Here is a 24,016-nt window from a genome sequence, read left to right as displayed (position 1 = left end):
CCTTCAGGGGTGTCCAACCTTGACAATTTTAAAACCTGTGGACTTCAACTCCCAGAATTCCCCAGCCAGCCATGGGACCAACCTATTCACCAAAGCACCTGTGGGCAAGACAAGAGGTAATGGATGGAAACTTCACAAAGAGAGATCCAACCTACAATTTTCCTGACTGTGAGAACAATTAATCAGTGGAATGACATTCTGGACGCTCCATCAACGGAGGTTATTAGAAGAAATTGGACAAATATTTATGCGGAATGATATAGGGTCCCCTGCTTGTAAAGGGGGCTGGACTATAAGAGATCTAAGGTTCCTTCCAACTCTGTTATTCTATCTTTAAAAACACCAATATCATGGTTCTCAGCATGGTTCTCAGTTAAAGGAACTGTTGGAACGAAAAGACATCTGGTTCAGTTCCAAGCCGGGAGAAAGACGCTGGAAACAAAATGGAGGCTGGAGGCTGATTTGGAAAGAAATGTTGTGGCGTGTTAGGCCTCTCCAGCAGCTGAAAGAAGAGGAAGAGGAGTGGGAGTCAGAGCCAACCTGAGAGCACAGAGGAGGAAGAGGGAATGGAGCTGGCAGAGACAGAGAGGCAAAGCTTGGGCCATCTGTCAGCCCTCAGATGGAGAGTCAACAACCCCCAGGTCTGGAGGTGGCTGATGAGGAAGAGGAGGAACAGCTGGGTCCAGTGCCTGATGTGCGGATGAGCAGAAGGCAGAGGAGAGGAGAGCAGTGGAAATATATAGGCCCATCCCTGGGACAGAAAAGCCACAGCGGCTAGCAAGGCCCCATCCTAGCTCTGAGGATAAACGGCAGGGGGTGGAGGTGAATAGGTGTGGCAGACAACTATTCATCTTCTGGCCAGACGGACTTGTTGGCCCTGCATTGAAAGAGAAACTTTTTGCCGGGGCTTCCAGCACTCCTAATAAAGGAATCTTTTTAAGTGCATGTCAGAGGGTTTGTCATGTTTGGGGAGCTGGGTCAGAACAAGAAGGTCCGTTTAATGCTGAACAGAACCACCAGGGTTTGTGGTTCTGGGGCAGCTGACCAATTAGGTAGATGAGTGCCAGGATTTTTATACAGGTCCTGAAATGCTGCTGGGGGTGGGTGGGTTGTGCAGTGAAGGGGCTTGTGTTCTGGAAGGGTGTTGGGCAATTCTTATTGTGGCTAATGTCTTTTGCCCTGTGCTGGATCTTGGGCGAGAGGCTGCTGTACTAATCCTACCATTCCACTTTCATTAGCTGCCAAACTTTGCTGCAAGGAGTTTTGAAATATCCTGTCTTGAATGGATTTCTGACAGGATTTGCTTTGCTTATGAATAGAGCTATCTAGATAGTTGGCTCCTTCTTCCAATAAGCTCTTTATCTCCTTAAGTGCTGGCATCTGCTGTGGGCTTTTAAGAAAGACTGGGGGCTGCTATCTGCCTATAAAAACATGTTTCTCCATTTCTTCTTTAGGGAAATTTAACATCCTGCCTTTTAAATATTTCCCAAAATATTTCATTCTTCGGGAGGGGGCTTCCCACAATACCTTTGGCCACTTACAGCTCCGTATTTTTGTGGAAATATGGAGATAAAATGAATCTGTTTTTAAAATGAGCCTAAAGTCATAAAATACTTTGCGTCTATATCTGTCCAACTCACCGCTGCCTTTTAGGTTCACACAGTTGTTTTATGAGTTTCATATTATTTGATAAATAATGGCTCAACTATAAGAAACGCTGCTGTTTCAATATGAAGGATAATTTTAATTTAAGTGAATGGTTTTGCCATTCAGAGTGCTCTACTGGTTTTCAATTCACATTTTATTTAGTATTGGCAAGGCAGCCAGTATTATTTGTGGAGTCCATTAAACGTAATGCAGAAAATATTAAATGTTCACCAATGTTCCCCATTACTAACAATGCTGCAGTTTCTTACTTAGAAGTAAGCCTTGGTACTTAAAATTGTTTGGAACCAGATATATATTTTAAGACAGTTATTATTTTAATATTACTGATGGGAGATATACTCTTGGAATTACAGCATTTCATCTATTTTAATTTATATTTATCATGTTTAACTTCACCCTGCTTCCAGCAACTGCTCTGTGCTTTTTGGAATACTTGGCCCCAATCAGACCAAAAATTTCTTGTAATAATGCATTATTTTATTACATAGGGCCTCTGTTCAGTTTTGACTAAAAAACACCATACACACCAATTTACATTATGTTAGTTCACTGAAGTTAATGGCATTAAAATATCACATTGGAACAAGTAGATCCATTTAAAAGAAAGAAAGAAAGCAAGAACAAACTTCTTCTAAAAATCCTGGAAGAAAAATTGCAAATCCAAAATCAACACTGACTCACTCAACAACATCAAAATAGAAAAGAAAAGGTAACCACTGGATATTGAGCTGAAAAGTTTCAAAGAAAAGCTCTTCTCCATTTCATCTTTGGGAGCAATCACCCCAAAATAGTCAGATATTGATTCATATAGTGAACAGAACCACCAGGGTTTGTGGTTCTGGGGCAGCTGACCAATTAGGTAGATGAGTGCCAGGATTTTTTTTTTTTTTTTTTTAAACAAGTTTTATTAATTTTTAAAACACACAAATTATCATTATTCATTACATGTTTAAACCTTTTTCCCTTATAAATTTAACAAGTCAGATAAATTATGATTCTGTTTTAAACCATTTCCCTATAATATACCAAAACCTCTTATTCAATTTCTCTTTACTTCTCTTTACTCTTATTCAATATCATTATTATTATTTCATCTGTTTCTTTCTGACTTAGTTACCATTATTCTCATTCTATATTTCTACAAATTTTTACCAATTCTCCCCCAAAAAGACATATACACACAACACACAAAACATAAAAAAAATATCTTTTGGAAAGTAACTTAGACCCAGGTGTCTCTCTCTTCATGGACTTCAATTATATTCATGCTCATCTTACATATCATTACTTATTTTATTTACCATTCTAAGCCTTCTATATTAACTTCTCCACATATTTCACACTTCTTAATTCTACCTTAATTAATCATCTTAGTTTAAATCATTATATTTGTATCTTTTTGTCCATTTTTATCATCCCTTTGTCTCATCCCTTATGAAAAAAAAAGAAAATCAGTTTCTCCTGAAATCATTAATCAGAGTATGATGCCTTTCTATCTCCCCCCCTAAGTTAATCAAATTAATCTTTAAAATAATATCTAATACCCAATCAGATTTTGCTTGGTACATTCTATCTAACTAATACATCCAACACAATTAAATGCATAATTAGAGAATAAATCCAAATATTAAAAAGAAATACTATAATAAAAATTTTATAATAACATCAATACCATAATTTTATTAAACTCTTTAATTAAAACAATATTCTAAACCTCTCCTATTATTAAGTTTTAATACCAATCATTTTTAAACATTTTAACATTTTAATCTCTTATCAACTCTTAAACCATTGCAATACTACCATCTCATCTTATGTACCTTGCAAAATCTTTTTTTTTTAAAAAAAAATTATACTTTATCCATTATCCAAAAATTCCTTTTTCCATTCAATTTCAAAACGTTGTAGCTTTTTCCACCTTTTCCCTTTCTTTCTTTTCCCAACAAACCTTTCTACCCCCCTTCTTCTAGCCTCTGCCTTACCGGCTTCCCTTCTCTGTCGTATTTCTTTTCCCCTTTGTTTACACTCATCATATTGGTTTTGCACTTTATTTTTCCCTTTCTTAAATGTTTTTTAGATCTTAAGTCCTTAAATCCTTTAGTTTTCTTCTTTTCTCTTCTTTTCTTTTCTTTCTCTCTTCCTTTTTCTGGATCAAATTCTGAGATTCATTAAAGATGGCTCCTTCCTTTCTTTCTTGTTCCTCTGCTGTCTTCATCTGTTGTAATTTTTGTTGATAATTAGTAAGCGCCATTTCTAAGAAAAGAAAAGCTTCTTCCACACCATTTCTCAGTTCCTCAACAGAAAGAGCCATTATAAATCTTTTCTTTTCTTTTCTCCTTCTTTCTTCTTACAACAACCAGAATATTCAAAAGAAAATAAAAAAGATAAAACAGTCCCAAAGTTATCAATCAGTCCAAACCAAGGCAGAGTTCTCACTTTCTCCTTCTGGGGTGATATCAATCAAAGAGAAAGAAAGTCCAAATCTGTTTAAAGTCTTGTTACAATATATTCTAGTCTTCAAATCCTTAAGGCATCTGCTCCAACAAATCTTAGCATACAAATATTTTCTTTTTAATCCTCTCTTCCCTCATCGCTTAAATCCAATTTCCACCTAAAAAATAGGTTTCTTAATATCCAGTTATTTATTCCGTAGGAAAAGAGGGAAAGCTATCCTTTCAGCACCTTCCAGCAACCGGCTTTTCCCTCTTCTGTGCAGGTATTATTCAGAAAGTCATACTATTTCAGGAATTTTATTAAATATGTCTTAGAGTCCTAGGAGCCAAGAAAAACTTTCTCCTCTCAATCACTTTCTCCACTTCCCTCTGCATTCTTACCCGGCTGCCAGCTTCTTTGTGGCGGCTATTACGGACAGTCGCCGCTGCACCGTCCTGGGAAAAAGGGGGGTTCTGCCGGCCAGGGAGGGGTCTGCAGCACCCCCAAACCCTTCTCGGATCCCCTACCTTCAGCTGCCCCTGCAGGGGTCAGCCTAGCTCCGTGCCCGGCCTGAGTGGTCGGAGCCCCAAAACGGCTAGCGCGGCAGGGATCGCGCAGCTTCGCAGAATCCCTGCTGCCGCATGCTTCGACAAACCCGCAAGCTCGAGTGCCAGGATTTTTATACAGGTCCTGAAGAAATGCTGCTGGGGGTGGGTGGGTTGTGCAGTGAAGGGGCTTGTGTTCTGGAAGGGTGTTGGGCAATTCTTATTGTGGCTAATGTCTTTTGCCCTGTGCTGGATCTTGGGCGAGAGGCTGCTGTACTAATCCTACCATCCCACTTTCATTAGCTGTCAAACTTTGCTGCAAGGAGTTTTGAAATATCCTGTCTTGAATGGATTTCTGACAGGATTTGCTTTGCTTATGAATAGAGCTATCTAGATAGTTGGCTCCTTCTTCCAATAAGCTCTTTATCTCCTTAAGTGCTGGCATCTGCTGTGGGCTTTTAAGAAAGACTGGGGGCTGCTATCTGCCTATAAAAACATGTTTCTCCATTTCTTCTTTAGGGAAATTTAACATCCTGCCTTTTTAAATATTTCCCAAAATATTTCATTCTTCGGGAGGGGGGCTTCCCACAATACCTTTGGCCACTTACAGCCCCGTATTTTTGTGGAAATATGGAGATAAAATGAATCTGTTTTTAAAATGAGCCTAAAGTCATAAAATACTTTGCGTCTATATCTGTCCAACTCACCGCTGCCTTTTAGGTTCACACAGTTGTTTTATGAGTTTCATATTATTTGATAAATAATGGCTCAACTATAAGAAACGCTGCTGTTTCAATATGAAGGATAATTTTAATTTAAGTGAATGGTTTTGCCATTCAGAGTGCTCTACTGGTTTTCAATTCACATTTTATTTAGTATTGGCAAGGCAGCCAGTATTATTTGTGGAGTCCATTAAACGTAATGCAGAAAATATTAAATGTTCACCAATGTTCCCCATTACTAACAATGCTGCAGTTTCTTACTTAGAAGTAAGCCTTGGTACTTAAAATTGTTTGGAACCAGATATATATTTTAAGACAGTTATTATTTTAATATTACTGATGGGAGATATACTCTTGGGATTACAGCATTTCATCTATTTTAATTTATATTTATCATGTTTAACTTCACCCCTGCTTCCAGCAACTGCTCTGTGCTTTTTGGAATACTTGGCCCCAATCAGACCAAAAAATTTCTTGTAATAATGCATTATTTTATTACATAGGGCCTCTGTTCAGTTTTGACTAAAAAAACACCATACACACCAATTTACATTATGTTAGTTCACTGAAGTTAATGGCATTAAAATATCACATTGGAACAAGTAGATCCATTTAAAAGAAAGAAAGAAAGCAAGAACAAACTTCTTCTAAAAATCCTGGAAGAAAAATTGCAAATCCAAAATCAACACTGACTCACTCAACAACATCAAAATAGAAAAGAAAAGGTAACCATGGATATTGAGCTGAAAAGTTTCAAAGAAAAGTTCTCCATTTATTGGGGAGCAATCACCCCAAAATAGTCATATTGATTCATATAGTTCCCCTGTCATAGTCTTACTGACTTTTGTGTTTGGAAAAACACCTGTTTTGAAGGTCTATTTCAGGTCTGGCAGGTCTGACAGAGGAATTCTGGGAGTTGAAGTCCACAAGTTTGGAGATGCCTGGTCTAACTGGTGTAGTTCCATCATCTTATTCGTGTGATGAACAAAACATCCGAAATGTTGCAATTTGCCCATCAAGAAGATGCAGCATTACAGGTAGTCCTCAACTTGCAACAGTTTGTTTAGTGAATGTTCAGTTACGACGACACTGAAAAAAGTGATTTATGACCACTTTTCACACTTATGACCATTGCAGCATCCCCATGGTCACGTGATAAGATTCAGATGCTTGGAAACTGACTCATATTTATGATGATTGCAAGGTCTTGGAGTCATGCGATCAACTTCTATGACTTTCTGAACAGCAAAGTCAATGGGGAAGCCAGATTCGCTTAACAACTTAACAACTGCAGTGATTCACCAAACAACTGTGGCAAGAAAGCTCGTAAAATGGGGCAAATCTCACTTAACAACTGTCTCGCTTAACAACTTAAATTTGGGCTCAATTGCAGTCATAAGTTGCAGGTCACCTATATTTCCATTCATTGAATATGTCAGATCCACCAACTTCGGCTTAGTGTCTCGCTGGCATCCCGCCATCAAAAAAACGAGAAAGGGGGAGGGGAACAAATGAGCAATACATCTGCATACCTTTAGGGTGGGAATTTGGGATTGATAGCTGAAGAAGAACAGAGCATTTTGGAATCTGGTTCGTGCCTGGCATCTTCAAGGCCGTTTACCCTGGGAGTGGAATTTCACCAGTCTAAACACCCCAGCATTCCCCAAAACATCTTGGTGGTTTTGGATTGGCTACACGTGAACAGGCCATGGTGTGGGGGAGGACTGGGGGAACCAAGGGATTAATTCTGTATTGATGCATGGGAACATTAGATTCCTGATTTTACTACGGTCAGCATCTCTTAGTAAAAGTGCTTTTCACTTCTACCCAAATGGAGTCAAGAGTTTTTCTTCCACTAAGGGATCAGACTGGGGCAGGTCTGACAGTGCCTTTGAAGCCCACTATGGAATTGCAGTTTGAAAATGTTGTGGCTAAAGTTGCTAAAAAAAAAAATTCTCAAGAAATAATGTCTCTTCCTTTGAGTACCAAATAACAAGCGCTACAATTCCTCCAAACGCATCCATTTAAACAGCAAGAGTTGAAATTTTACAAAGTAGTTCACGGGCTTTCTTGATGGAATAGAGGTGGTTTCATGATAGATTTATGGCTCTATCTCATTTGCTGATATGAATGGAAAGAGAGATTAAAATGCTCAGTGAAAGCGGAGTCTCCTTTCCCCCCCCCCTTTTGATTTCTATTCTGAATCTGTAAGAGTCTGTTGCTTTCTAACAATCGTAAGAAAAAAATAGGATAACGTTGAGGCGTTAGGTATTGAGCGACAAGCTGCCATTTGTGAATAGAGGAATCAGTACAGGTTTTTTAAAGTGGCTGAAGCAAGATCATAAACATTATTATTTTTTTCTGGAAAGCTATGTACAGCTGTTAGAAACAGTAAAAACAGTCATCAACACAGAAATGCGTGCATGCAGAGGCTGCAAAAAGAGATGTCAGATTAGATTGGAACAGAGCTGAATGGAATGACAATTAGCAGAGATGATCTCTCCCTCCCTCCCTCTCTCTCTCTCTCCCTCTCCTCTTTCTCAACTCTCTCTCTATTATCTCTATCATTATCATCTCTATCTCTCCATCCCTTTATGTCTCTGTCTATCTATCCTTCCTTTTTATGACCCCGTAATCTCTTCACTCGTGGTAGAGTCGGGGCGACTGGATGGAGCTGTGCATTTACTGACTGGCTGCCCTTCCTGACACCACATGGAGTTCACAGCAAATATTTTTTTTCTTCTTTGTGCCCTAGGAGAGAAATATCTGCTGCTGCCTGGGCTTGAATTCTCAATCTTCCAAGTGGGGGGTGAGCGTCTTTACCATTAGACCACCATTCTAGATGCATTGCTACCTCTCCACTGGGAAATGATACCAATGGAAGAGAATATTTATATCTCAGAGTTGAACTGTGGAGTCCTTGGTGCTCTCTGAGCTTGGTTACCAAGTTGGGTAATAAACTGTCTGCAAGAAAACAGGAAAACTCAGAGAGCACCAAGGATGCCATAACTGGGAAGGGATCCAGCATTTCGACTCTTTCATTGCCTTCATCAACATTTCAAATCCCCAGGCTGATGCCATTTGAAAAGAGCAAAGAGATGTGAGGAACATAGCAAATTTCCCCTAATAAAGATGTATCCCAAATACCAAGGCTTATCATAACGCTAGAGACAGTAGTCTTAAAATAAAAACCCATCTGCATCAGCCATTGGGTTCTGAAATCTGATAACCAGCTTGGGGACAAGCAGAGAGAACAAATTAGGATTCAGAAGGACGCCATGAATGCAGTAAAAGATTATTTTTTTAATCAGAAAGTTGGAATAGAAAGATATTCCCCAGGCTGAAACATATGAAAGATACAACTGAGAATTATCTGTGGAATTGATCAAGGAAATGTTGGCAACCATCTAACTTCCTATGATCTAATCCTACTTTGCTTCACCTTCACTTTGGGCTAATCTCCCAAAGGGCAGTTTTGCAAATCACAAATCAGTTGCTTCACTGTTTGATGAAAAGAGTTGATTACCAATTAAGACTAAACTTTTCCTGTGCTCCAAATGGTTATCATCTGACTTGCTTATGCTTTTGTATGTACCTATCCACACATTATCACATCATCATCTTTGGAGAAGATAACACAATATAAAGATCTACAAATAGAAACAGAACGACTAAGGCAAAGGCAAGCGAGGGTAGTACCAATAGTAATAGGCACCTTAGATGCAGTCACAAAACAACTGGAGCACCACTTGAACACCATAGGCATTGACAAATTTGCCATCGGTCAATTGCAGAAGGCAGCTTTACTTGGGACAGCTTCCATCCTGTGGTGATATTGGTAACACCATCATACTCAATAGGTAGACAAAAATGCCAAAAATGACAAAATGCCAAACCCAGTCTGAACATCTGGCTGACTGCACAATGAATAATAATAATAACAACAACAACAATAACAAGAAAGAACTAGATAATAATAAGAAGAACTAGAATAAAATCATGAAATATCGCAACCTGGCCATTGAAACTACACAATTATGGATGAAACATGTGCCAGTGAAACCCATTGTCATCGGGGCACTTGATATCATGTCCAAGAATTTTACAAAATACATCAAGAAATTACAGCTTCCTGCAATAACACCACCAGAACTGCAAAAAAAACACCAACAACTGTGCTACTCAGAACATCATATGTATTAAGAAGATACTTGGTTGATACCTAGGATTCTGGCAGCAACCCGTATCTATCATCAGTGCCAGAATAATATTTGTGATACATTTTTAAATGTTCAGTTGACCGAGTTTCATGTTTAATGAATAAAAGTGTAATAACAACAACAATAATAACCTTGATGTTGGTGTTGCACTGAGGGATATCTGCTTTTCTTATTGATTAGTCAGAATGAACTTGCTCTGTTTGGGGAATAAAATCAATTAATTATGTGTTTCCAATAAGTCCTTGAAATGTTTTGATCAATAATATTTCAGTTAAATGATGCTGCTGAATAACAGATTTGAGGTTCACATGTTTAAAATACTGTATATCCAACAAGGATATTTTATGTTCCTTCTGCTTAAGGAATTCTAAGCAAAATGAAGATGGCAGAAGTCACAGAGAAAACACTGAAATATTATTTTAAAAACTACTACTGGTAGTCCTTGACTTATGACAATAATTGGGAATTGGTAAGCAAGGTGGCAGATAAATGAGTCATGCCCAAATTAATGACCTTTTTTGTCCATGGTTGTTGAACAAATCTGGCATCCCTTATTGACTTGGCTTATCAGAAGTCACCTGGGAAGGTTGCAAATGGCAATCCCATCATTCTGATTTGCTGTGACCATCATGGTTGCCAACTGCCTGAATTTTGACCATGTGACCACAGGGATGCTGTGGTGGTCACAAGTTACCTTTTTCGGTGCCATTGTAACTTCAAAAGGTCATTAAACAAATGCTCTTTTTTAGTTGAGGACAACCTGCATTCTATAGGGCTTCATCTTGTCCTTATGGTATCCATATATTACACCAAACAAGGGATCACCTAGAGTTTGGAAATTAGATGCAACCAGTATGCATGTTCGACTTTGGACACTAATATTCTGAAATTAATTTTAAGGAATGAATGTATTTTTGATTTGTGAGACACAACAAGACAAGCAACTTATAAGAAGAGCCATGGTGGCACAGTGATTAGAATGCAGTATTGCAGGCTAACTCTGCCGACTGCTAGCAGTTCGATCCTGACTGGCTCAAGGTTGACTCACTTTTCCATCCTTCCGAGGTCAGTAAAATGAGGAACCAGATTGTTGGGGGCAATAGGCTGACTCTGTAAACTGCTTAGAGAGGGCTGTAAAGCACTGTGAAGCGGTACATAAGTCTAAGTGCTATTGCTATAATGACACTCAAGAGATATTTTTGAAAAGCTACATCAGGACTTTCAATCAACAATGTGTCTTCTTGGGAACTATCTGTTCCCAGAGGATGTTACAGAAAAAGATACACAACAGAGTAGATCTGCAAACAACACGAACAAGAATTTGGACACAATTTTGCATGAGACATAAAAAACATCCTGCGCGAGTCTTTTAAAATTTAAGAAGGAATAAAAATATGACAATTCCAGAGAACAAATGGATTTTGTTGTTGTTAGACTTTCAGAAAAGAGGCTAATGTTTTGAAGACATGGGAAACAAGGGCCAACAATAATCTGAATGAATGAAAGAGCAAGATTTATTATGTGAAAAGAAGGAACACAAAGGTAAGAAGATGGCACCACACTAGTTTTGTAAATAATACTTTCACTTGTACACATTACTAGATAAGATTACACTTTTTGCATGGGTGTCCCGGTTTCAAGAATGAAATCACTGATTTCTTCCATTACTTTTTAAAAAAAACATATGAACAGAGTTGGAAGGGACCTTGTAGGTAATCTAGTCCAACCTCCCACCCACCCAAACAGGAGACCCTATACCATTTCTGACAGATGGCAATCCAGTCTCTTCTTGAAAGCTTCCAGTGATGAAGCTCCCATCTTCTTGATGTTACTTTGATGTAACTTGATGTAACTTGATGTTACCTTACTGGGGTAACGTCATCAATGCCACTGCTGATGTTACCTAGTTGGATAGTGAAACATCTGCAAACAAACAACCAAGCTCAGAAAGCATCAGGGATCCCACAGCTCAACCCTGAGCTACGGATACTCTCTTCTATTGGAGTGGTGAAGCTGCTAGACTAAAAGTAAGAAGACTCACATTCTGGTCTCCCTTTCCAACACAAAAACTCACTCCCTCTCAGCTCAAGAGAAGTGGAATGCAGCGGTGAAAGTGTTTGACTAGCAGCAGGTAGATCCAAGTTGCATTTCAATATTAGCTATGCTCAGACCAGTCCCCCTCTCTTAGTCTAACAATCTCTACAAGGTTGTTCATGTGTGGAAAAATGGAATAAGGGAATGCTATGTAGGCTGCCTTGAGTTTCTAAATGAAAGGTACAATTGAAATTGGCTAAGCTTACAAATAATTTCCAGATGGCTGGGTGTTAATGGGAATTGACTAACCCACTAAGATGCCGCCATCTGGAAAAGGTTATCCTGGAATCCATTCCTTCAACAACTTAAAATGTACAAGATGTTTTCAATATCAAATATATACGAAGGGCTAACAAGCGAAAGAGGGAAATAGGATGTGTTTTTTTTTCTTTTCCCCCCCCGAAAACAATTTTATTGATTTTCTACAAACAAACAAGACAAACAAAACATTAAAACATCAACTCTCTTATGTACATACAGTGTGTCGGTTGGTTCATCGATTTTGTGCATTCATTTCGTAGTCTCAATTGCAGTTATATTACATAACAACTCATATTGTCAATCCAAACTTATATATCCTAATATCGCTATTAATAAATCATTTGACTATACTTTTAATCATTCATGCTTTATGAGAGAACAATACTTTAAACAGTTTATTCTATAACAAATCATATAATCATACCAAATCTATCCTAAAAACACTTTATAGATATAATGTCAAATAACATAGGCAAAAGAAAAAATAAAAGTATTCCTTGCTATCTAACTTTCTAAATATTCTATTATCGTATTTTGTCATCTAGCCACTGATAAAAAAGATCCCAAATTTTATAAAATTGTTTATCCTCTTGCTCTCTAATTTCAAATGTCAATCTACTCATCTCAGCACATTCCAATATTTTCTTAATAATTTCTTCCTGTGATGGTATTTTCTCATTCTTCCAGTTTTTAGCAAATACAATCCTAGCCGCTGTTAACACATTTACAATCAGGTATTTCAAATCTTTACTATATGTATCTGGTAAGATTCCCAATAAAAAGAACTCCGGTTTCAAATCTACACGTTTTTTGTCATTTTTTCCAACCACATGCAAATTTTAGTCCAATATTTTTTAGCGTCCTCACAAGTCCACCACATATGGTAATATGAGCCAGGTATCTGATGACATTTCCAGCATTTTTCAGATTTGTTCTTGAACATTCTTGCTATTCTTGTCGGGGAAAGTGCCACCTGTAAAACATCTTATACAAATTTTCCTTATATGCTGTTGACATTGTCATTTTATAATTTTGAGACCACAATTTTTGCCATTTCTCTAAATCAATCCCATATCCAAAATTCTTCCCCCAAACAATCATAGTTTCTTTAACTTGTTCTTCTTCTAATTTAATTCCCAGTAAATAACCATATAATTTTTAATCACCTTCTCATCAGTACCCATCAAAATCTTATCTAGATCAGTCTGTTTATCATAGGAATCCCTCTGTTTTAGAATCTTCATCATACGTTGAATGTATTTGCGCATATGAAAACCAATTCATCTTTATACCTTGTTCCTCTAAATTTTGTATTGATTTAAGTTCACCCTTTTCATCCAATAGTTCCCCATATCTAACTGTTTGTTCCTTCTTATAAATTATAGGATAGGAAAATGCTTCAATAGTCGATAACCAAACTGGAATTTTCAAATAACATTGTCTTTTTATCTTCTCCCAGTTTAACCACAAAGACTCCGTATATAATGTCTTCTAAAATAACCCTGTGTTTTAGTTCCCTTATACCATAAAAAGCATGCCAACCCAACAGCAAGTCATGACCTTCTAATGTCAACAATCTAGTCTTTCTTAATGTTATCCATTCCTTAACCCACATCAAACTTGTAGCTTGATAGTACAATTCCCAATTGGGCAGACCAAAACCTCCTCTAATTCTAGCATCTTGCAAAAGCTTTAGCTTTATTCTCGCTTTTTTACCTTGCCATATATACTTCAACATAATTTTATTTAAATCATCAAAATAGTCTTTTCCGAGCCTAATTGGTATTGTTTGAAAGAGAAATAGGATTCTAGGTAAAATATTCATCTTAATTCTCCCTATTAATGACAATTGCAAGTTTTCCCATTTCTTCAAGTCTATAGCTATCTGTTGTTTAAGTTTAATATAATTATTCTCTTTTAATGTGCTACATCTTGCTGTCAAATGTATCCCCAGATACTTAACCTTATTCGTAACTTGGATTTGGAAATAGGATGTGTTTTGATAGATAATTACTCATATTCTTCCAATTCCTCAACTTGCTTACTCTTAAGCTTTAAACACAGATGAGTTCTTGGAGACTGCAGCAGAAAAATAAGAAGGTTGGAATACATCTATCAAATTCTTGACTAAAACTGGCGATTTTATCCAATATGAAAATATTTGAAGGAGATGACCAGACTGAACTCAAGGGTGGAGTAAAATGCATCATCAGTCTGGAGTCTATACATCCATAAAAAAAAAACCAAAGTCTGCAACCCCCTTAAAGTCCACTGATTCTTATCTGGCACCAATTTGCCTTGACCATTAGTAGATCAGATTCTTGTATATAGGTAGCATGGGATAAACTTACAATGCTTTTGAACTCTATCCTAGTTCCTGACTTCTTGCTCCTGACTAAATCTTTATAGCCTTTTATTCTCTTTCTAGGCATAATTCACAATAGTGGTCTGAGGTTGCAGAAAGAATCAGTTGCTCCATATTTACCCATTCTTCATCAGAACTCTAATACAATCACTCTTATATTTGAAGGTAAAACAAGGAAAATCAAAAACACAGCAATTTCAGTTGTGGCTCTACTCTGGAACAATCTTGAAGGATACATTCCTAGCACTTATTTGGTTAACTTTTGTATGTAAAAGAGAGAATATTTTATGGCACCTCAATTCCTTAATTTCTAATGAGATCCTGTGCCCAGTTTTGCAGCAAAACCCAATTATATACCTTTTAGGCAATCGTCTAACAGCTCTTTTACTGATAACACTCCTGTATATATCCAGGAATCATATTAGAAAAGTATATTATGTAATGCCAAAATCTACTTGTCAGGGTTGAAAACAATCCAAGTGTTGAGATTTCTGGAATCAACCTCTCACAGTATTATCTGAGCCCAAGATAAAAGCAAATTAACTGCTATAAAGTAGCATAGTTTTTTCATTTACATTGTTAATCTCAGTGTGATTAAAACATTGTTTTGTAAGGCTTATTATACCTGAGAGATAATTTGGGAAGCCCCCTGATGCGTCTAAATAATTGGCCATCCCCCTGTCAGCTTCGCACCCTTTTAGTAATCATATTATTGCATAATATTGTTCCACTCCAGTATTAAAAAGAAATCTTCACTCAGATCTATTTTGCTTAATCCTCTGCTTCCATCCCGAGACTGTCAAAGCTGACATTCTGTTTTTCAGAGGTTTTACACTACAAAATTGTTATCGGCCAAATGGATCTGTGCTTGATAGCACAGGATGTTCTTCATGAAGTAGTAGGAGACATTTTTGGGTAAAGCAACAATGTACATGTACATGGTTGTTTCATCAATGGAAGAATTTTGTTTAATTATTATGGCAGAGAAAGAATGAAGAACGTGGAATATTTTTGTCTTGAAGGACAGGAAGTCGTCCCAGGAATGAGTTACATGAGGCATTATCCACACCATAAGAAATCCAGTTTATACAAAAAAACCATTGAATAGCCAAAATGTTCATTAACTGTTGACTACTCCAAGGGTGCTCCTGGATATCTAAGGAAAGCAGATCTAACTGAGTTGTGTTCATCAAGAAAACAATGTTTATGAGAATTTCATAGCTAGCTTGAAAACATACAATTTTTAGAAAGAATGGAGAAATCTTGCCATGGTGCACCCTCATGGATAAAAATTGGATTTCATCTCCATTCTATGGCTGCATGCATATGGCATGCTCCAACCACTGCGCCACAAACCAATTAAGCAGAACGGACCATGCAGCATCTTAAGCCTACACCCAAATGGTAAGAAATTTGAAAGTCAATCAGGATAAACACATGGGTGAAACACAACATTATTGTTGATGAATAGATATGGTTAGGCATGTTATATGAATAAAACCACACCCCAACCCTCTGCTTTTCAACATATTGATCAATGACTTGAAGGAAGGATTAGAAAATACGAAATCTGTGGGTGACACAATATAAAGGAGATAAGTGACATGTTAAAGAACAGTTTCAAAACTCAAGGAGCTCTTGACAATACTATCTATCTATCTATATCTATCTATCTATCTATCTATCTATCTATCTATCTATCTATCTATCTATCTATCTATCTATCTATCTATCTAATCTATCTATCTATCTATCTATCTATCTATCTATCTATCTATCTATCTATCTATCTATCTATCTATCATCTTTTTTCTATCTTTCTACCTATCATCTTTCTATCTATCTGTCTTTCTATCTGTCTGAACAGCTTGCCCTCGGAAGTTGTGGGAGAGCCATCACTTGAGACCTTCAAGAAGAGATTGGACTGGCATTTGTCAGAAATGGTGTAGGGTCTCCCGCTTGGCGGGGGGTTGGACTAGATGACCTATAAGATCCCTTCCAACTCTGATTATCTGTTATCTGTTACCTGTCTGTCTGTCTATCTATCTATCATATTTCTTAATTGCCCATCTCCTTTGGTTGCAAGTTGCAATAATAGGTAGAGATCAGGATGAATGTCAACAAAGAAGGAAAAAAATTCCTACATTGGGTAGGAAAAATCAATGCAATGAGCACAGAATTGGGAATAGCACAGTGTGTATGTATTGGGAGGGAGACACCCTACTTGTCAAAAAGATTTGAATATTTTGGTGGATCATGAATTGAAAATGAGCTAGCAGTATGATTGAAATGCAGAAAATGTAGTCCTATGCCACATTGACAGAAACATGATATCAAGTTTGAGAGTATTCATCTTTCTCCTTATTTTTCGTCGATCAACAGATGACACCTGGCATATGGTGCCCAGTTCTGGACACCGTATTTGGAGAAGGACATTGAGGAAAATGGCCGGAGAGAAGCAACCAAATAATAAGAAGCTCAGAGAGGTGAATTTATGAAGAACGGTTGGAGGTATTAGATATACAGTATTTATCTGGAGAAGAGGGGACTGTGAAAGAGACATAATGCAGTCTTCGAGTATTTGAAGGGCCATCATGTAGACAATTAGAGTTGTTTAGACTTGTTCTAGGAGATAGAAATTATATGACAGGAAAAAAATAAATTTTAATTGGATATCAAGGGGGGAAATCCTAATAAAAACAATGGAATGAACCTTATCAGAAGGTAATGGACTCTTCTTTGCTGAAGGAGTTTAATTAAAGGCTAGATGGCCATTCCTTATAAATGCTGTCATGGTGGATTTCTGTAGTGCGTAGGAGGTTAGATAATCTCTAATGTCATTTCCAATCCTTATGTTCTATCATTCTATAAAATGCAGCAAAGAATGTGCAATAAGAGCATACTTCCAGCTTTCTACCGCTGGGAAGGGAGTACAATGAAAAAAAAAGAAAGTCTAGTTTAATGAAAAGAGAGACTAGCAGTGTTCTGATACCTAAGGGGTTACCATAAAGAAGAGGGAGTCCATTTATTTGCCAAAATATCTGAAGGCAGAACAAGAAACAATGGATGGAAACTAATCAAGGAGAGAAGCAATCTAGAAATAAGGAGAAATTTCCTGACCATTAGAACTACTATTCAGTGGAAGGACTTGCCTCCACAAGTTGTGGGTGCTCCATCACTGGAGGGTTTTTAAGAAGAGATTGGAGAACCATTTGTCTGAAATGGTATAGGGTTTCCTGCCTGAGCACGGGGTTTGACTAGAAGACCTCTAAGGTCCCTTTCAACTCTGTTGTTCAGTTATTCTGCCTGCTTCCCCTTAGTGAAGCTTAAGAATAGAGTCAGGTGTGAGTTTGAGAAGGCATGTCTTGTGATATGGATTCAACCTCCCCTTGTTTTTTCCAAGTCCAATTCATACAGCTGATCTCTGTCTTTGGGTTTGTCCTACCCCAATTTTTCCTCTCCACATAAATCAAACGTGTCTTTATAGACGCAAACATAGTTCGTATCCAAGAAGTGCCCACCTGCAGGGTAATAGACTTAAGAATTCTGGTTTTAAGTAGGTCTGCTGCAGTTTGAAAAAGAATTCTTTTAAGTATAAGGACTGTCTTTTTAAGCCAATCCATTTAGGATTGTGTGTCCCAAGCAAGGCATTATTTTAAGTTTAAATGATTAAGTTGAACTCAGCTGTGAAGTGATCAAAAAGTAACATTTTTAGATAGCACTGTTCCTATAGTAAAGAAAAAACATCCAGTTACCTTCGATTAGTTATAAGTTCAACCCAGAGGTTATTTTGGGTGTGTGTGTGATGTTTTTTTGGTTTGATTACCTTTTTTTTTTTTCCTTTCAATGTCAGGATAAGACCTCCTTACTTCGATGTTATCCAAGTATATTTGGGTAGAAATTCTAAACCTAGCCAACATAGCCAATAGCCAAATTGGATTTGGGCTGATGAAAGCTGTAGTTTACCACCCATTGACATCTCTGAATTGCAAGGTTGGAAAAAAAAAAAAAAAAACCTTTAGAGGTTTTCTAATCCAGCCTGAATTTGGGAAGTCTCCAACATCATTAACAATGCTTTAAAAATATTTTACATGGCTGGCAGGATTTTCATAGCTCTGAAATGTATGAGCAGCTGTGCTTATTTCTTAAGATTTAAGCATATTGCTTAAGCTGACCAGAGTTGACTTTTCAGGGAGATGGACAGCATATGAATTTAATATATAAATAAAAATAAATAAATAGAGCTTAATGGATTATAACCCGAAGTTTTCAACTGCCTAAATCTGTACTTTTTAAAGATGCTGCCAAAAAAAAAAAAAAAAAAAATACATCTGCAGCTTCTCACCGTTTTAACAAAGGCTGTGGTGTAAGAATCACTGGATTAGAAAATCAAATATACCCAAATTACTCTGGGCCAGTTCAGCCCATTCTTTCTCTCAAGGGGAAAAATTGGAGGAGACAGTATTATGTGAACTGCCTTGTTTCAGAAGCATAGAATGCTCTAAATCTAACAAATCACTCATTAATATTTATACTGCAAAAAACAAATGGAAAGGTTTCTTTCCTGTTCCTGTTGAATGAGTCCAGAGAAATCATCTGCAGAACATGGTTAAATGCCTTATGAAAGACAGCCTGCTTCAGGAATTTCACAGGCTTAGGCAAGAGCATAGCAAAACAGAAACAGTGAGGAGTCCTTAAATCCTCTCTGAGCTTGGTTGTTTTCCTGCAGGCTAATCAAGGATAGAAGCAACCTGAAACTAAGGAGAAATTTCCTGACAGTGAGAACAATTAATCAGTGGAACAACTTCTTGCCTCCAGAAGTTGTAAATTCTCCAACACTGGAAGAGATTGGATAACCATTTGTCTGAATGGTGTCAGGTCTCCTGCTTGAGCGGGAGGTTGGATTAAAAGACTTCCAAGGTCTTTTCCAACTCTGTTTTCTGTTATTCAGACGTTTCATTATCCAAAGTAGGTAACATCATCAGTGTTTGGATAATGAAAGGTCTGCAAGAAAACAACCAAGCTCAGAGAGCAACAAGGACCCCTCATTTCAATCCTGAGCTGCAAATATTCTTTAAAGATGGACAGAGGGACAAATATGGGTGGATTTTGGAGCCAGCTCCACAGACATCAGAATGAAGACCCAGTCAGGAGGTTGAATCGGGGGAAACCCTGACCAACGACTTGGTAACCCAGAGGAGTTGAAAACCTATATTAGGAAGCTCAGAATGGTGGTGGAACAGATGCTTAAACTCATCTGTTGTATGTTAAAACTGAAGGGCACCCAACCCAGTAAACCCCGAGCGTCCAAAACGCTTTAAGCCTGACCGCGATCTCTGCGTGAAGACAAGCTGAATCCAGGTGAGGTACTTTACCTACTAGGAAATCGGAGATGGCCAGGTTCAGGAGGAAATAATTGTTCTGCGTCCTCAAGCTGGAGTCCACCACGAAGGCCAGCATCACTAGTGCGTTGCCCACCACGGTGGCCACGATCAGCAAAGCCATCAGCACCGCCAAGGCGATGGTCCAGGTCGTGGAGAACTGATCTTCTCCTCCATGCGCTTTCTCCGAGCTCTCAGAACCGTTCGGCGCCCGGGCGCTCGAGGAGCTGTCCATTTCAGCACCATGCGCTCTCTCCGCGGCTCAAACGCCCGGGTGAAGTCGCGGCGCCATCGTCAGGGACTTTAGTTATATGGTTGTTATTATTGTTGTTGTTCTTATTTAAATGTATTATAGCCGGCCAACTCCAATGGACTCTGAGCGGCTCTACCTGGCGGGGCTTGCCTCTCACGGATGGAGGGAGTCAGGGACAGCCGCTTCGGCATTGCGCCCTTTCGCCGGTTCTTCCTTACCGAGTCTCACCAGATCGGCTAAGGCAAGCGTCGATTCTAAGCGGCTGGTTTTCTTTCTCGAGTTCTCAGTGAAATAATAATAACATTTTAAAAAAAAAATCTAGCGTTTTTTCCCCCGTTCCGTTGCTTTCCGATCCTTTCTCCCCGTGAGATTGTAGGGTTTTTCCCCCCCTCCCTCTGAAACTCAGCCTTTCTTTTCTCCTTCCTCCCACTTCTTCTCCTGAAGGGAAAAGAGAGAGGGCACGGCAGGAGTGGAGGAAAGGATGCGGAGGGGTGTGTGAGTGGGGGCTGACTCTACTATTTGCAGCAGTTGCTTTGCTCAGCGTCGGAAGTGACTGACTCCGGGCCAAAACGAAGAGTTTTCTCCAAAGGGTGGAGCCAAGTTGCTTCTCAGTCCAGGGGGAAAAAATAATTGCTGAGTAAATCTGAGAGTCCAGGGCTACGCTGTGATTTCGGACAATGTTCAGGTTGAGCAGTCATTGGCCTCTCAGTCAGCTTCAGAGCCAGCCACTGCTCCTCTCCCTTCCGATCTGCTCTCTTATTTCTGCTTTTCAACCATCTCCCAGCGAGCTTCAAGCAGGCAGTAGGAGCAAGTCAACCAGTGGGACCGGTCTGTTTGCTTTAGGATATGGTTGATGAATTGTCAATAGGCCCAGTCAGGGGGGAAAATGATTAGAGGAAATAAGATCTTATAATCTCATCCAATGGTTAATATCAGCTCCTGAATGAAACCGTATAGACAATCAAATAAGCCATAAGCAATTTAATGGCCTGCGTTTGATGATATGATTAGCCCAAAGGAACTTAAAAGAAGTAACGCTAACCATCCGCTAACCATACATTGTGCCAATGTCTCCTTCTATGACCTTCATCAGTAATTTGTGTCAACACAGCCTGCTTGTGTGTGGTTGTAATGTATGCAAAATAGAAATAAAAGAGTTGGAAGGGACCTTGCAGCCCCCTATTGAAGCAGGAAACCCTATACTATTTCAAACAAATGATTCTCTTCTTGGAAGCTTTCCATGATGGAGCACCCACAACTACTGGAGACAATTCATTCCGCTGATTAATTGTTCTTTCAGGAAATGCACTTATGAGTGATCACTACTGAAACCTCATGAAGCCTCAGCCATTTGATTTATATATAACACTTATGGTATCCAAAGCCCATTGTGTGTTTAACTACACCAGTTAAAGAAACAGCAGATTCATTCCTGCAACATAAATAAAATCCTACGGTATCTCTGGACAACTGCATAACTGGATAGAAGCATTCCTGTCAAACAGACAACAAATGGTCAAAATTGGGAGCGTCCTATCAAATTCTGTACCTGTCAATAATGGTGTCCCCCAAGGCAGTGTTCTAGGACCAACTCTCTTCATACTCTACATAAATGACATCTGTGATCATATTAAGAGCAATTGCGTTCTTTTAGCTGATGATGTAAAGCTGTTCAATACCATAGACAATACTGCTACCTTACAAAAAGATCTTGACTATGTATCAGAATGGTCAAACAAATGGCAACTTCAAATCTCAACAAATAAATGCTCTGTCTTACATATTGGCAAAAAAAATCAGAAAATAAAATACAAGCTGAATAGTCAAGATCTCATTGATGACCCAAGCTCTGTAAAGGACCTTGGAATACTCACCTCTAATGATCTAAGTGCTAGAGCCCACTGCAACTACATAGCCAAAAAGGCATTAAGAGTTGTTAACCTAATCCTACATAGCTTTTTCACTGGTAATATCACACTACTAACTAGAGCATACAAAACATTTGCTAGACCAATACTCGAATACAGTTCATCAGTCTGGAACCCACATTACGTATCTGATATTAGCACAATTGAGAAAGTCCAGAAATATTTCACAAGAAGAGTTCTCCACTCCTCTACTCGTTGTAGAATACCTTATGTCACCAGACTTGAAATTCTAGAACTAGAAAACCTTGAATTACGCCGTCTTCGGTCTGATTTAAGCATGGTATATAAAATCATACATTGCAATGTCCTACCTGTCAATGAATACTTCAGCTTCAACCATAACAACACAAGAGCACACAATAGATACAAACTCAAAGTTAACCGCACCAAACTTGATTGCAGGAAATACGACTTCAGCAACAGTGTGGTCAATGTCTGGAATACTCTACCCGACTCTGTAGTTTCTTCCCCAAACCCCAAAAACTTTAACCTTAGACTGTCTACTATTGACCTCACCCCTTTTCTAAGAGGTCTGTAGGGGGGCGCACAATGCCACCGTCCCTGTCCTATTGTTTCTCTTAGCTATATGCTCTTCAACAGTTGTCGCTAGTCCAATGCCTATCGCTCACCTCTGTCCCTGTCCTATTGTTTCTCTTATTCTTGTTTTATTTTTCTTATATGTACCCATTTCATGTATTCACAACTATGTATACATTTATACTTATTATCTTGTAAACAATTGGCAAATCAAATAAATAAATATATAAATAAATAAATAAAACATGCTAAGCTTGGTTAGTGCTTATCATATGTATATGTAATCTATTTTTGGACCTGAGCCATTTGATTAAGTGGTAGTTCAATGAATTTTGCAAAACCAGAAACTGTATGAATTCAGTAAAATTAGGATTAAGGTTGCATAAGGTTATACATAGGTGGAGAAAGAAGACAGGGATTTGCTTTCAACTTTACTATGTTCTGAAATTAGAATTAAAGAATTAGGTCTAACAAATGTGAGCTGTAAAACGTCTAGACCTGTGATGGCGAACCTATGGCTTGAGGAAGGCTTCTGCAAGCCGAAAACTAGCTCCGTTTCATCATGTTCTGTTTTTCCAAAAGCACCGGAAGTGACTAAACGGGGCTAGTTTTCGGCCTGCAAAGCCTGCAGAAGCCTCCCTCAAGCCTCTGGGAGGGCGCAAAAGGCCTCAAACTGGCCAAAAATCAGCGGTGAGGCACAGTGCAGGTAAGGGGGCGGGGATGGCGCATGCATGCATAGGGGGAGTGGGGGGGGCGCATTGCCTTCTGGCTACTGGCACACGAGTGCGAGCATGCAAGCGTGTGCACAATTTTTGGCACAGGAGCCCAAAAAGGTTAGCCACTACTGGTCTAAACCATTAGTAGATTGCAGTAACAAGGCTCAGAAAACTGTAAAATATATTTATTTAACAAGTAATGTTAAAAGAAAAAGAATAAATTACAACAATAAAAACCAAGTGTGTGTGTGTGCGCGCGCACACACACACACACACACATACTCCAAAAACATCAAGTACATTCAACATAATATCAATCTTTAAAACACTGCAACCCCCAAGGCTTGCCATAAATCTATTTTTTGATACTCTGCACTCCAGAAAAATGGAGAAGTGGTCTTGTACGACATTCACTCCAGGATTTAAAGGATGCTATTATACTCTTAGATATTGTTGAGAATATTCGTAGCTCCGGTTGTAGGTTTTGGCAGCAGTCTGTTCTCTGAGCTTGCTGTTTCGCTTCCTGGCACTCTACCAATGGATCCATCAACAAATGCTTTGACTTTGAACCAGCATGAACCATTTGAACCATTTGAACCTTTGAACCATTAAGGAAATGGACCACCTGAACTACTAATCAGTGACAGAACCAACCACGTCCCTCACCAGTTGAACTTTGAATTTAGCTTAGAGAACAGACCTCTGCCAAAAAGCTATTATATCCTCTCCCACTCTTGTAATGCTTGAAGCATGAAAGCTGAGAGGACTCCAATTTGAGTTCCTTGCAGTCGGCATTCGTTCAGATTTGCCACTTTCAACTAGCCCTTCCTAACAGATCTTAGAAGAGCTGTGTCAAGGTCCCTACTAATGAATCCAAGCAAATCAGAACTCCG

General features: G+C 38.5%; 1 protein-coding gene across 1 annotated transcript in view; it reads right to left on the bottom strand.

Annotated features, from left to right (window-relative positions):
• Positions 1-20,429, bottom strand: part of HRH3 (histamine receptor H3) — a 34,524-nt gene extending 14,095 nt beyond the window's left edge. The window contains exon 1 of the mRNA XM_026664848.2: positions 19,684-20,429. Within this exon, the coding sequence (XP_026520633.2) occupies positions 19,684-19,924 (241 nt within the window). The 5' untranslated portion in view covers positions 19,925-20,429. The remainder of the gene's footprint in view (positions 1-19,683) is intronic.
• Between the last annotated feature and the right edge of the window lie 3,587 nt (positions 20,430-24,016).

The sequence above is a fragment of the Notechis scutatus genome, chromosome 3 (assembly GCF_049901735.1).
Source record: "Notechis scutatus isolate UNSWTSFEM ecotype Mainland chromosome 3, rNotScu1.2, whole genome shotgun sequence".
NCBI classification, from domain to species: Eukaryota; Metazoa; Chordata; class Lepidosauria; order Squamata; family Elapidae; genus Notechis; species Notechis scutatus.
Note: the sequence above shows the minus strand (reverse complement) of the source record. Positions and strands in the feature narration are given on the sequence as shown.